We start from the raw sequence: 14,373 nt of genomic DNA, 5'->3' as shown, positions 1-14,373 counted from the left end.
TCTGTATGGAGCTGGCTTTGTGCATGTTGAAAGAAGAAAGGGCCAAACTCTGCTACAAAGTTGGAAGTACACCGTTGTCTGAAATATCCCCTTTAATGGAACAAAAAGAGTCCACACTAAGTCTTAGTCTAAGACCAAAAGTATGTAGACAGGGGTTGGGTTGAATATTCACCCCCCCCCCCCCCGCCACACACACACACACACACACACACACCACTCTCTCTCCTCCTTTCCAGTCTAGCAGGGTTAATGGGGTCAACGACCTCTGAGCTTTCCACTTGTCTCAGACAGGAACACATGTCAAATCACAGTCTCTGTCCATTTTATACCTGCCCACCACCCTGCTGCAGGAGGATTAGCTCCAGCTCCTCCCTCTGCTCTCCTCATTGTTTAAAGGCAGTCAGTTCTGCTAATGATTTCTCATCGGATGAGCCCACCAGCGGAGGGACACTGCCACCTTAAAACCTCCAGGGTCAAAAGGGGGAAATGTGGACAGACTGCCTAATCATAACTAAAAGCTGCCCTGTCCATACACGACGAACCGGGACCAAACGATTCCCGTACACTCACACTGGTTCACTGAGGCGGTGCAGAAACACAAAGCTACAATCAACCTGACTCTACGGGCACTGGGCAATGATGGTGTGTGTTGTGTGTGTGTGTGTGTGTCACTGAAAAAACAAACAGAACTCGCTGCCTAAGTTGACAAATTCACACATCACACGCAGCAGGATTAATTATCCTCAGAGCTCCGTCACTCATTCCTGTTCATTCTGCAATAAACACCAGCTTATTGTTGTGATCACATTCAATATTTGTTTAAAACTGACTCCGAATATAGTATAGTGTATAGTGCACTTTACAAAAGGTCTGACTGGACGTGAGATTCAGATCATGGATATTAAAATCATCAGCAAACAGAATTTCTGTGACTGACACACAATCACAATGTTTTGGAAAGAGGAAACTGTATGATGGAATTGGGAACTGTTGGGTCTCTGTAAATCATTTTTAAAAAGGAGTACAGTCTAGACTTGCTCTATTTGAAAAGTTAGAGATAATTTCTGTTATGATTTGGTGCTATACAAATAAAATTTAATTGAGTTTAACTGAATTACTGTCTGGAAAGCTTACGTTTGCCTCTGGTAGCACGATGTTACCGCTAAAAATATGTTTTTAATGTTTAAAACTATTTGTCAGTTAATCAATTAGTTGATTAACAGAACATTTAAATTGAATAATTGTTGTAATTTAACAAGCAAATAAGGCAAAAAGATTCTCTGGTTCCAGTGTTTCAAATGTGAAGATTTGCAGATTCTCTTCTGTTTCATTGTTTTTGAGAATCAATTAAAAATCATTATGATGAAGGCAATATCTTTCAAAATTTTTTTATTATTTATATCAGCATTTGTTACTATTCCTGACATAATAATTTGTACTTTTTACCTGTTTAATAGTCAACCCCAGATATATCATAATGCAGATAATCACTTACAAATAAAGTCAAGTTTCATTGTGACTTAAATCAATCAGGGCGCGCTGACAGAACCACTATTTCTCCATAAAACACACCTTCAATGATCAGAACTAGAATCCCAGCAGCTGTAAATGGACCTCTGTACTTCACCGCCTCCTTCTCCAACTTCACAACAAAGGCTGTCAGAGAAATTTGATGTTTGTATGTCTACTACGCTAAAAGACCTGTGCATTTAAAAGATAATCACAGCTGAACCAGAGACAAAATAGCAACTGTTCTTTCACTGAGCTCACACTGTCTTTATCGCTCTTTCAGGAAAAACATCAAAACACAATGCTCCCCATTTCCTCTGTCTATAACCTCTGCATCAGTTCCCCTCCCCCTCCAATACACTCTCACACACACACACACACACACACAAACCCACCGCTCACTCATCCACGGTGCAATACCATTTCTCTGAGAGGAGCAGAGAGAGCGCCTCTCTTATCTTCTGCATTACAGCTGTCTGCGCTAATTCAATAAACTTCAGAGGAACAAAATGAACACAGAAATAACAGAGGAGGGTAGTGTGGTGGGGGTGGTGGGGGTGCACAAGGGAGCGGAGAAGGAGGCAAAGGTGGGAGACGAGAACAAGCAAACAAGAAAACCCAACAGGAAAAAAGGGGCAAAAGCACAAACAGAATATAGATGCAGAATGATAGAAAATCACAAGAGAGACGCAACAAAAATGAAAAGAAACACGGTAAAAAAAACATCCAAATGAGAATTCATTTTAAAGAATGGCGAACGATGGCCTTTTGCCTTGATGCTCCCCCTCTTTCTCCCCCTTTACTCCATTTGTTCAGGCAGGGTGCGTCCTCCTCATCCCTCCCATAATGGCAGAGTAAGGCACACAAAGCCTGCGTCGGAATATCAGCACCAGAGAAACCTTCCGGCACAGCGCTGGGAAATAAATTGCTTCTGCTAATGCCCCTTTCATTACGGTACAGCCCTTAATTGTGCTGCTGACAGTCCGCCTGGCTGCAGGGCTGATGGGAGGAAGGCTGAGGAGACGGGTACCCTGTGGCCCCCGGGGCCAAACACGAGCAGACTGCTGGGAGAATAAACTAGTGGAGTAGTGTTCACCTGGATAGACAACACTGCTCACAACAGAGAGAGTGCACATAAAAAAAAAAACACAAAAACACGACAGCTTCACCTTACGGCACTGTGTCAAGCAAAGGTTATCAGACATGTTTTGTGAGGCAGCATTCAAATGCTTCCCGTAGCTATTTTCAGACATATTTCCTTGTATCCAGGAATATGCAACATATGTAAAGATCCAGCTTTGGAAAACCAGAAAATAATCCAGCTTTTAGAAGATATTCTCACACAATTAGAAGTGGGTATCGAACTCCAATACTGTTTTGGTGCAGAGCAAAAACTAAAGATAACTAGTAAGGGATGTCTAGTCAGATTCATAATTTTGTTTTACACATTATTAAATACAAAATTTACCCAATTCCAGACTACTTTATCCGCCAAAGTCCTTGTAAAATGAAACAGAGGACTTTGTAGAAAAGCAAATTTATATTTTTTACCTAAAAAGGTATATTTTAAACGTAGCCCTTGACACAGTAAGAGTATTATTTTGACAAATGACTGTTAGAAATTAGAGTAAAAACACACATCGCCGTGCAAAACATACGCAAATACCCGCATCATACCGCTTGTGCAGAGCGTGATGCTGCATGTACCAGACAGTTACCCGTCTCTTAACGAAACAAACAAACAAATGATTCAATGTGAGATTACACCGATCAAATAAAACATTAAGTTGCTGCTTTTCTTTTAACAGAAACACTATTATGAAAACCTACTTAAAATCCTCATTTCTTTTTCCGTCATGATCAATCAAAGCTGGTTCGGACGGGAAATGTTCCAGAAAGTTTTTTAAAGATGGAAGTGGTCCCAACACCAACTGCAACTCCTCTGATCCTCCCTGATCATTCACAGGAGAAACTAAATCTCCTCTTCTGAAGGCGGAATTCATTCACTGATTTCTGAACGCCTTACAGAAAAGAAAAAGAGCGTCCACGAGTTTCCAACGAATAAATATGACTGTTGAAACGAGTCACGTGTATTATAAACAAAACACTGATTACCGGTAAAGGCAAACTCAGCGCACTTCAGCTTGTCACGTTGAGAAGTTGCAGACTCGGGCCAGCTTTACCTCCATTTCGTGTCAAGGAGGGGGGAAGTGACATCATCGGGAGATCGTGCCCTGCGATGCCAGGCTCGGGGGGCTCAGGGGCCAAAATCTCAAAGACATCAAAAGGGCTTCAATCTCAATAACAGCAGACCTGTCCAATGTCAACTGTCACTTAACCCCCCCTCCCTCCCCACTACCATCAACTCCACCACCACCACCACCACCATCCCGCCGGGCTCCAGCAGCAGGTCAGGGGTGGAGAGGGAACTTAATCAAGGGTTCTCCTGTTACAAAAGCCCCTCCACTCCTGCCGGTGAGCAGTAGCAGGCAGGCAGAAACAAAAGGCCACGAAATGGGACTGGCTCTTTGTTCACACGAGAGCTGAAGCCTGACTGCTGCTCCTCCACAAACTGTTTGGGTGGAGGAAAAAACGGACAAGGGATGGCGAGGTGAGAGGGAAACAGGAGGGCTGCACTATAAATTGGAAATGCTTTTTAGTCTACACGCCATTGATTAATAAATCATAGATTTCCGGGCTACCAAGGTGTTTTCAATTCCCCAAAAAAGTCCTATTGTTGTACATCAATAGGTTGATAATCAGACTGAATTTCTATTTCATTTTCACTTCATTATTCAGCCTGACATTGTGTTCATGTTGGCGGTTTTCTGTTAGGGAAAGGGGGTCATTTTGCTCTCAGTTGGGTCTGACATATCCGCCCAAACATGAAATTTTCAGTCCACACACAAAAAAAAATGGCTGCTAACTTAAAAAGGTCCAGTGTGTAACATTTCGGAGCATCTGTTTGCAGAAATTGAAATAGTATTCATAGGTATGTTTTCATTAGTGTATAATCACCTGACTATAAGAATTGTTATGTTTTTTGTTACCTTAGAAAGAGTCATTTTTATGTGTGGGTCCTTTGCTGCAGAGTCCAACATGTTGAACCGCCATGTTTCTACAGTAGTCCAGAACGGACAAATCAAACACTGACTGAGTGACGTGGCCACCGTAGTTTCTCCAACACGCTGGTACCAGGAGGGTGAGGGTGAGGCTTTAGATGTCACTAAATTCTACATACTGGTCCTTTAACATCTGTTATGTTCAAGAGTCATTATTTCTGCAAGTCAACCCACAACAATCTCATACACACTTTTTTGTTTGGAGCAGATTCTGGCACTGGAGCAAGAAGATTGGAACGCTGCCACCTTAATCTCGTCTCAAAAGCCGACTGGCTTGGTTGTTTTTCCGACCTATTTGATCTATTTGAACTATTTGAACTATTTGAATCGATGAAAAAAACAAATCGAGGGTTGTGGGAAGAGATTCAAAAGGTCTGAAATCAAAGTTTTTCCATTACAAATGACCAATCACAACCATGTGACCCAAACAAACATAAAGGCGGACCAAGCAGCAGAGAAACCTCACACAAAGTTTCTGTGGAAAATCAGAGCAACACACAACAGAACAAAACCAGATCAGACAAAAGGTTAGAGAACGAAATCCTGAACTTGTTTTAGTTCCTGAAAGTGGATCATCATCTGTCATCTGGAGACACTTTGGTTTTAAACCAGACGACCACAAACAAGAACAGACCCGGGATAGAGTTTACCTACAGGTTGTAGCTGCACCACAAACTAATAAAATATTGTAACAATTACAGTAAAAACCGTAACAATGAAAACCTTTGGACTTTGTGACTGGTGCTACTTGGTAAAGCAAAGCAATGAGAAAGTAAAAACAAATGCTTGAACTCAAACATTAAATTCAACAGTTATGTTTCTCAAAACCAAGATAAATGAGTGTCATTTTATAGTTGTGATGACAAAATTTAGCAAAATGAGAAAATAAGTGGAACGAGTGGAAACACCACAGAGCTTCATCGTCAGCAGCAAAACATGAAGCAAACACTTCAAAAAAAAAGGAGGAACATTTAGTTCTTCCTTGTTTGTGCTTCTATCTGAGATCTAATAACTGCAACTATCGCTGGAGGAGAAGGTGAAAAAACGGTCACACTTCTGATGTGTTCAATGGTAAATTAGACAACACGGGGAGTTTTGAAATGTCCACATTTCAGTTTGAAAAATCACACATTTTTCCACAATTAAATTGCCAATTATGTGAGCTTTTTCATCTTCAAAGCAACCCCCCCCCGCTGAAGGATTTGCGTAAACAAGGTTTAACTTGTTTATCCACATCATGATACAAGAAAAGACACAGGGTCCCTTCTTGGACAGTCCATCTGGTGTTGAAAATGGAGTCACATGAGCAGTAAGGTAACTATTACCAACACAGAGATGGAAATGTCCCGTTTAATTATCATCCGAGCACCTCGACCAGCTCGACCAGCTCGCTCTGTCACGTGACTCAACATGCTGAGCCTCCTCCCTCCTTTCAACACGCAAACTCATTAATGTAGAAAAAGAAATGTTGATTTTCACTGCGTTACAGCACCAACTGTGAAACTGGCGCTGCCTCTCTCACTGTGCACAACGCATCCCATAAAAATCTGAATTCCCAACAGTTTCCTCGACCGCATTTACAGCTCTGTTCCAACATATTAGGAAAAGGAAACACGGCACATAAAAGATTCTCAAGGAGTTCATTAATAAAAACCAGGACGGTGTTAAAATGAATGTGTGAAGGCTCGTGTTCCTCTGGTGCCGTTTCCTCACCAGCTAGTGTCAGAATATCCACGTGTATGGATGCAGGCGGCGGCGTCATTAAATGATTCATACTTACGAGCTCCTCAATTATTCAGAGGGCGGGAATAATTAACAAGGCATCTGGAGGAGAAGGAGTTTGTTAAATGTGGAATATTTTTTTGGACAAGTGGAAGGGGGGGGGTTTAAAGAATTTCCATTTTCCAGCATTAAAATTAATGTATTATAGCTCGCGTGTCTTGAGTGAATGATGATTTATAAAGAGTAAACAACCGCCTGAAAAAGGAAAAAAACGTAACGAGCATTTTAACCCTGTATGTTCAAAGCCTCACCATGTCGTCGAGATGCAGCATCTCCTCTGAGTTTACGAGGATTGGCTGCTGAGTGGCAACAGTTTATACATCGTTCTAAATCAGGTAACCACAACAACAGTGCTTCTTGCTTTGTGCAATGTTACTCTGATGTGTCCTGATATAGAAAATGAATGGACAAGGTGAGGGAACTGGCCACCATCTTTTGATATCAGTATCTAAACTAAGGATATTGTATTTGCACCAATATTGAAAATGTTCCAGCTATAATGGAAACATCAAATTTGGAGCCTGCACTGTTCGTCAGGATATCTACAGGAGTTACTGCGCTTCGACACACTGCTGAAAAGTTCAAATTGAACTTTTAAACCTGAAATACAAAAACAAAGCTGGTGGCAAAAAGCGGGCAGACTGTGAAACTAAAAAGGGAACAGAATGCTCTGACAGCTGTTAACTCAGCCCAGTGAGTCCGACTTTAGGTGCCATTTAGAAAAACTCAACGTGACAAAAACTCAACAACTTGGTGGCCCCTGGTTGCTCTCTCCAGGTGTCTCACATCGCTGACTGTCAGCAAAAGGGTCGGCTTTCTCCACTAACTCTGCTTTCTTGGCTTGCATGGTCCACGCATCCGGTGGAAATTAAATAAATTAACACTAAAGGCGTTAATGGCGTAATGCAGTTAAGTCACTGAGTGAGAAATGCCAACACATCTGCGATCAAGATCAACCACAAACAACAGCATCCCCTCACAATCTCATGTGGTAGACTTTATTAACTCTGCGTTATTTAGGGTTTAGATCACTTTCTCCCTCCACTGATTCAGGCTGACACTTTTTAAGAAAACTACCACAGTATGTCCGATTTCTCCTGCACACTTTGCAGTTGTCTAAATGGATAAAATGCTTAACTGGTCACGTTTATATTTACTAAGATTTGTGTCAATTAATAATACATTTTAATGAATTAATCAGCATGTATGAAGCAACAATGCACAACATTTACTCTTTCCAGCATTTTAAATGGGAGGGTTTGCTGCTTTTCTGTTTTTCATTATTGTGAATGGGGATATCTTTGAGGTTTGGACTGTTGTCAGGCCAGAATAGGCAGTCTGAAAACGTCACCGTGGGCTGTGAGAAATTGTGACGGCCAATTTACTTACTTTTAAAAAGGATCAATTGAAAAGAACACAATCAACAGAGTAATTGATAATGAAAATAATCACTGGGTTGCAGCCCTACTAGGATTTAATTCTAAGGAAACATCACAGCAGATTTGTGAAGCTTTGAGAATACGGCCCCAGGAAATGTTCAGAGCAATTATTTCAAAATGTTGTAGAAATGATTTGCTGCTAACCTTCTTCTGGATTCCAATAACAGGATTTGAGACATCTTAAGACTTCTTCAGTGCTTAAATTCAAGACATTTCTGAACTATTTAAGGGCTCACAAAAATCATAAAAAACACCCCCAGATCTCCAGTCGAAAGCCCTTTTAGTTTCAAATCTCTGTCAGTTTGTCCGTCTGCGTCTGTGCGTCGGGCCTTCCCGCAGTCTGGCCCAGATCCTGCTCAAATTGGATTTGAAGCCATTAGTGTCCCAACTCGAAGCATATGTTCCTAGTTGGTGAGCATTTCATTTCACGAGACGACGATGAGGGGGCAGAGGGAAGAAAAAAAAAAAAAACACAGACGGCGCAGAAAAATAAACCAGACACAAACAGGGCTGGACTGAGTCTGTCGCTCACTTACAGACACAGAGACAGAGACAGAGAGCAGAGAGAGGACGAGAGACGAGCAGAGACGCACGCATCCAATGTGCCCCAAAGACAAAGCCCCACCTTCTTGCCTTCAGCGGTACACGTTCCTGAGCATAGTAGCCTATACACCTGCCACTGTGTGTGTGTGTGTGTGTGTGTGGTGCTGTGTCAACCTGTGAGTGTGTGACATCGCTCCTACCAGTGCATGGTTTCCTCATATGAGAGGTTCGCAGAGCAGCCATACCTTCCAACACCACACAAAAACCGCCTGCTGTCACTCCATCACCCAGAACAACTAAATATTCTGTCTAGCGGCGGGCGGGAAGCGGGGGGACCATTAGAAGCCAGCGGATTGTGATTATGGTTCAAAAGGCCAGGCAAAACCCTCATCTCCTTTGCGCTTCTAAAACGAAGACAACAACTTGCTTATCCTTATCGCTACAACCAGTGCTGTGGGATCAGTAGAGTGCGAGAACCCCCAAGCAAGTCGGCCATCATTGATGCTCTCCTAACCGTAAACCCAGCCTTACGTTTTCCCAGAAAGAGCGCGTATCTCTATTACGCAGCCACCGAGTTAAACGCTACATAGCGGGGGCCGCAATGGGCCTTCATAGGCAGTGTGGCATCCACGGGTTCCCAGCGTTCTAGAGTTCTCAAGAAATCGGCAGGGGTAAAACCACTGCGAGGACTCCCTGTGGCAAGGCCAGGAAACGCGAAACGCCTAATGCTATTTATCCAAACCACCATATCTGCCCCTTGAGAGGGCCCAACGGCTTAACACACTCCCTTCCGTCCTTACAGGGGGCCTTCCCAACCCTCCAAAGTACTAGCGCCACAGTGAAAATGGAAACGAGCCCAGCAGCCGACTTGTCACATATCGCCATACAAATCGAGTTCGATACTGATATGTAGACCTAAACACGGGGTAATCGGTTCGTCTCCAAGTTGTTCCAAGGAAGGTTTAGACGGAAATCTCCTCTGACCTTAACACACACCTGTCAAACCTCACCGAGCCGGGGTGGCGGGAGTTTCTCACACGGCACCAGCCAGCGAGCCTGCAAAGAATCCTTGCTTTTTCGAACTCCCTGCGCGTTGTTCTGACCGCGCGCTCGCCGCGCTAAATAATCCTTTTTTTACCTAACGACACCTAATCAAACACACGCTACTGCTTTTACAAGGCAGAACTTCCACCAAATCTGCTCTCTCTTGTCTGCCCCGTCCATCTGCGGAAGTAAAGAACTAAACGTGTCTCCAGATGACAGATGATGATCCACTTTTAGAAACTTGATCATTTTCAGGGGGTTTCCTCTTCGACGTCAGGCAGATTCATTCTTTTCCCACTTTGCTTGTTTGTCCTTTTTCCGACAAAGAGGTTTTATGTAAGGTTTCTCTGCTGCGTCTCCAGCTGAACTTCACCAAAAGGTCAACCGGTGCAACGCTGCAGAATTAAAGCCCTGAGATGAACCATACCTAGACTTTCCAGGGAACTGAAAACAAAACCTGTCACCGTCAATCGCAGAAGCATAAAATAATAATAAATGGAAGAATAAGCGGTGAAATTTCAGGCAAAATGGAACCTTTTGCGGAGGTCATTCTGTCATGTTCTGTAAAGCCTGAAAATATTGGTTGTACCATCTGTTATTTGCTTCGTCATACGGAAAAAAATTGAGGGAGCCTCTCCAAACATCAAACTAGAAAGTGTTGTGATGAACCCTGTGCTGTCTGCCGTGTGTTAACTGCCATTCAGATTGAAGCGTCTGACCTGATTTATTGCCGTCTTTGTCAACCATTAAAATGGACTGACGTAACACAAACGGCTAGGTGACCTCGTCTCCTTTTCCACATTCATCTGCGCTCGTTGTGCTGGCAGCACTGCTTCACAGCTGAGGAATCCCAAAACAACACAGTAGCACAATAATGTGAACGCTGCCAGCAGCGGGAGGAACGTAAGAGCTCCATTTAGCTGTTTACACGATTCCATAATTTAACCATCTCCCCAAAATAATCCTGTTTACATGAACATGATTATCCAGACAGAATTGTGGGAATCTGAGTGTTTGAGGTAAACAAAATTATAAAAAAAAACAACTTGTTTGCCAGATGTTGTTGATGCCAGAAGTGAGGTTGTTCTTCAGTCTGCACAGATCTTACACTGGTGCCCAAGTGTTCCTCTAGAGCTCTGATCTGTCTAAAAACGTCTCCTTTATGTATCTGCATGATCTCCGTGTCGGGCACGTCATAAGTATCGCTGGTTCAACTCTACGCAGACGCCACTTCCCTTCCACTTCAACGTAACACGAAGATGTGCGCACACGTGCAACCTGAGCGCCGCTCAGGACGAAGGACTGACTACGGGAAAAGACTGAACAGCATTTCCTGTCTCATGTCCATTAATGTCAATTAAAAAAGACAGAGAACTCCATTTATGTCTCTAAGTCTGCTTACTTTCAGATCAGATCAGATCAGATTGCCATAATTATACAACAAGAGATGCAGTAGCTCAATTAATCTTAGTCCCTTTAGATATTTGGGTTCAAAGTCAAAAATATATGTTTATAAAGTGCTGCTGTTTTCTGGAACAATGTCTCAGGATCAATGCAGCAACCGGTAGAGACGAGTTTTAAACTAGTGGTAAAGAAACTGTTATTTGTCAATCATAAGTCTTTTTTAACTCGACTTGACAATCTGTGAAATTGCTATTTTCCCTTTCTAACTGCGTTTTTATCCTCAACAATTATATTATGTGTCAGGACTCGAGGATTGCAGTGTTGTATTTACATATAAAAACGTTCAAACGTGTCTATAACAAAGACTACAATGACACTCGTGTAGCGTGTTAGCATGAACTCAATTTTCTCACATTAATGCCTGTTCACTGTGTGACTTTCTGAAACCTAAATTAACGTCAAGTTGTTCTGAAGCGTAAAATCAGCACCGACACGCTTCATATTTAATTATGTCATATTTTTAAATATTTTATTTATCCCTACTTGTTGCACGTGTAATGTAGAAGGTGCCAAAGAGGAATTAAAAAGAGGCCGTAGGAATGTGTCTGCTTTTCTTCAAATTAAATAAATAATTGTGCATCTAAAAGCAGCCAAATCCAACCGAAATTACCCAATAAAGAATAGAGAGCACAATAAAGTGAAGCGACAAACGAATCCACTATGACAATAAAAGCAGCAGACAGCTTTCTCTTGTTCTTCTTCAATCACTTCCTGTCTCTCCTGCAGGTTAACTTTTAACCAAACACGCTCTGTGAATGTAAAATGTCTCAAGCACACTGTGCATGTAACCACAACCAACAATCACTCACAAGCCTTTTTAGAAAAACCTCCAAACTGCTGTAATTGGGCAACGACACAAAGCACGCAAACACGCTGCTCTGTGTTAAAATCTGTCCACAGATGAAACACACACACACACACACACACACAGCGCTCTGATGAGTCTGTACGTGGCGAGGGCTGACGGGTCACAGCGCTCTGACCCACTAATGAGAGGCAGAGTGTAACCACATCAGACAAGAGCAATGCTAAGTAACTGGTCTGATAAATAAATAAAGAGAGCGCCCTAATGCAGACAAAGTGTTCATGCACCACAATGACAACATGGCACAAATGATAACAGTCTCACAGAGTGACCGCAAGGAACAGTGGCGAGCCGGCCGCCACACACGACAGGCAGAAAAAAAAAACTGCAGAGTCAGAAAAGCTCAAATCTGCGTGAACCGCAGAAAGCATTCGGTTGTTAGTGTTTGTCGATATGCTTCACCTGCCACACTCCCTGCACACTTTAACAGTGATATTTTATTTCCTCAAATGTCACACAGTGCAGTTTGTGGACTCTCAAAGTTTGTCCTCGCTGGCCACCGTACCCTCTCTGAGCTTGAGCCAATTAAATCAAAGTATAAACAAAGACTCTGCATCAAACCGGATCCTGATTGGCTTCCTGCTGCACCTTAAAAATGTCTTAATTTCTGCTTTTTCTTTGCTCAGTCTGGATTATTAACTTGTTTAAAACTTCATACAAAAGCAGTCTGAAACTACCAAAAAATAAAATGTGAAAATAAATAAAAATAGATTAAAAAAAAACACCTGAATGAATATATGTTTAAAAGTTAGATGTCTTAAATGTGTCCTTATATATTTGATTTAAGATTCAAAACTGGCAGGATGAAAATATATGTGAATTCATTATAGCAGGTACAAAAAATATCCTGAATTCTTACAAGCTCCTGGCAGGTGATCCGCAATGTGTGTGTGTGTGCGTGTGCGTGTGTGTGTGTGTGACTGCGTGCACTTACATGTGGACATGTGGAGGTTGGAAGCGGCTCTGGTTGATGTTGTAGTGTGTGAAGGCCTGTGTGGGGTTGGAGCTGTACTCGTCCACCGTGATGGTCACTTTGCCATGAGCCATCCTTCCGCCGTTTGGACATGAGACGCCGTTCGTTCACCGGGATTCAGCAACGAGCCGTGCAGCGGTCATCCTTCAGAGCCGCTCAAGAAGCCCTGGAAGTCTCCCAGCAGCAGCAGCGGCAGCGGCAGCGGCAGCAGCGACCCAGACGACCAACTCGACCACGACACACTGCAGTCTGCACCGACAAGAGCAAAGAGACACACACACACACACACACACACACATCAGCTGCTTTTAAATGGGACCACAAGGCATGCAGCAGCTTCTGAATACACTCATAAGAAGGTATTTTACATTAGAAGAAGGCACAAACCTCCAGGAATAAATACATTTTCACTGTTCAAAAAATAAAAAAAAACAGGTGGCATGAAGAGCTAAATTACTCTGGGTTGAAGCAGAGCACACATAAAAGTAAAGTCTTATTCTATTCATTTATAAATCACAATATATACACACACTCTCTGCATGCTGCAAAGACAGTTTTCCTGTTTGGTTTCAGAGCACAGACAGAGGCAGTATCCCTATCTGCTGTGTCACAATTTGATTTTGGAAGCAGTGAATTCCTGAAACAGCTCATTGTTCACGAAATCCCAATTAGAAAAATGCAGCGAGGCAACTTAAAACATAATTAGTAGATTTATTCTACCATTTCAAACAATCTGGCATTTTCCGTTAAGAGAATAGAAATTCTTTCAAACACCCGACTGTTAAGGCGACAATTTACAATCTGGAAAGCACGTTTTTTGTTTTTTAATTGCTGCTCTGCTGCTAAGAACCCAGTTGGTTTTATTGCAATCTAATATATTCAAATGTAAAAAAAAAAAAAAGAAATTACTGCAGGCATGGCCTCTAGGGCATTAGGCTGTTGAAATTAAACCAAGCAAAAAAAATAAAAAATAAAAGCTGCAGGCAGTGATCAAACTGTTGCAAAAGCCTCCAATAAAACAAGAAAGTGTCCACAATGCATCCACACAACGCTTCACAATCACACGCCAAAAACACACAAAAATAAGGCAAAGTTCTGCGTTCCTGTTACCCCAGGCCTGGTGCAGTTAATCTGCCAACCGAACTGCTCCAACATCTATACGCACTTCTCTTAAAACTCTTTTTTAAAACAAAAGCAGCTCAAATGTTGCACAAGTGTTGTTTGTTGGTTTGTTTTTTGCATCCTCACTCACCGAGCTTCTCGCTGTGTGTCTCCTCGCACCCTGAGCTTCCCTTCCTTCCTTGTCTGACCTCCCTGACTGATAGTAAAGTGGCCACTGTGGGCTTGACAGGCTTTTTTATACCAGACCTCCTGATGCAGCCAGGAGCACAGGAGAGAGAGAGAGAGAGGGAGAGATAGAGAGAGGGGGAGAGGGTGGGGGGTTAAAAAAAGGGAAAAAATTGCCCTCAATTTAACAAATATGTCTTTTTTTTTAGGCTAATCAACAGCTACAGAGTTCACTTGATGGTTAAATCCTGTATATAAAAAAACCTGCGACCTCCAGTTGTTGAATATCTTAAAGCAAACAATTCGACGTAGAAAAACTGTCCTATTTTCAGCCCCCCCCCCCCC

The 14,373-nt window shown here is 42.5% G+C and overlaps 1 protein-coding gene across 1 annotated transcript in view; it reads right to left on the bottom strand.

Moving 5' to 3' along the window:
• LOC118320969 (metallophosphoesterase MPPED2) overlaps positions 1 to 14,360 on the bottom strand; it is a 29,916-nt gene extending 15,556 nt beyond the window's left edge. Inside the window, exons 1-2 of the mRNA XM_035652102.1 lie at positions 13,994 to 14,360; positions 12,703 to 12,990 (exon numbers count right to left, since the gene is read on the bottom strand). Of these exons, the coding sequence (XP_035507995.1) occupies positions 12,703 to 12,815 (113 nt within the window). The 5' untranslated portion in view covers positions 12,816 to 12,990; positions 13,994 to 14,360. The remainder of the gene's footprint in view (positions 1 to 12,702; positions 12,991 to 13,993) is intronic.
• Between the last annotated feature and the right edge of the window lie 13 nt (positions 14,361 to 14,373).

Source organism: Morone saxatilis, unplaced genomic scaffold (assembly GCF_004916995.1).
Source record: "Morone saxatilis isolate NCDOM2014 unplaced genomic scaffold, NCSU_SB_2.0 Contig11, whole genome shotgun sequence".
NCBI lineage: Eukaryota > Metazoa > Chordata > Actinopteri > Moronidae > Morone > Morone saxatilis.
This window is presented reverse-complemented; position numbering and strand designations above follow the sequence as displayed.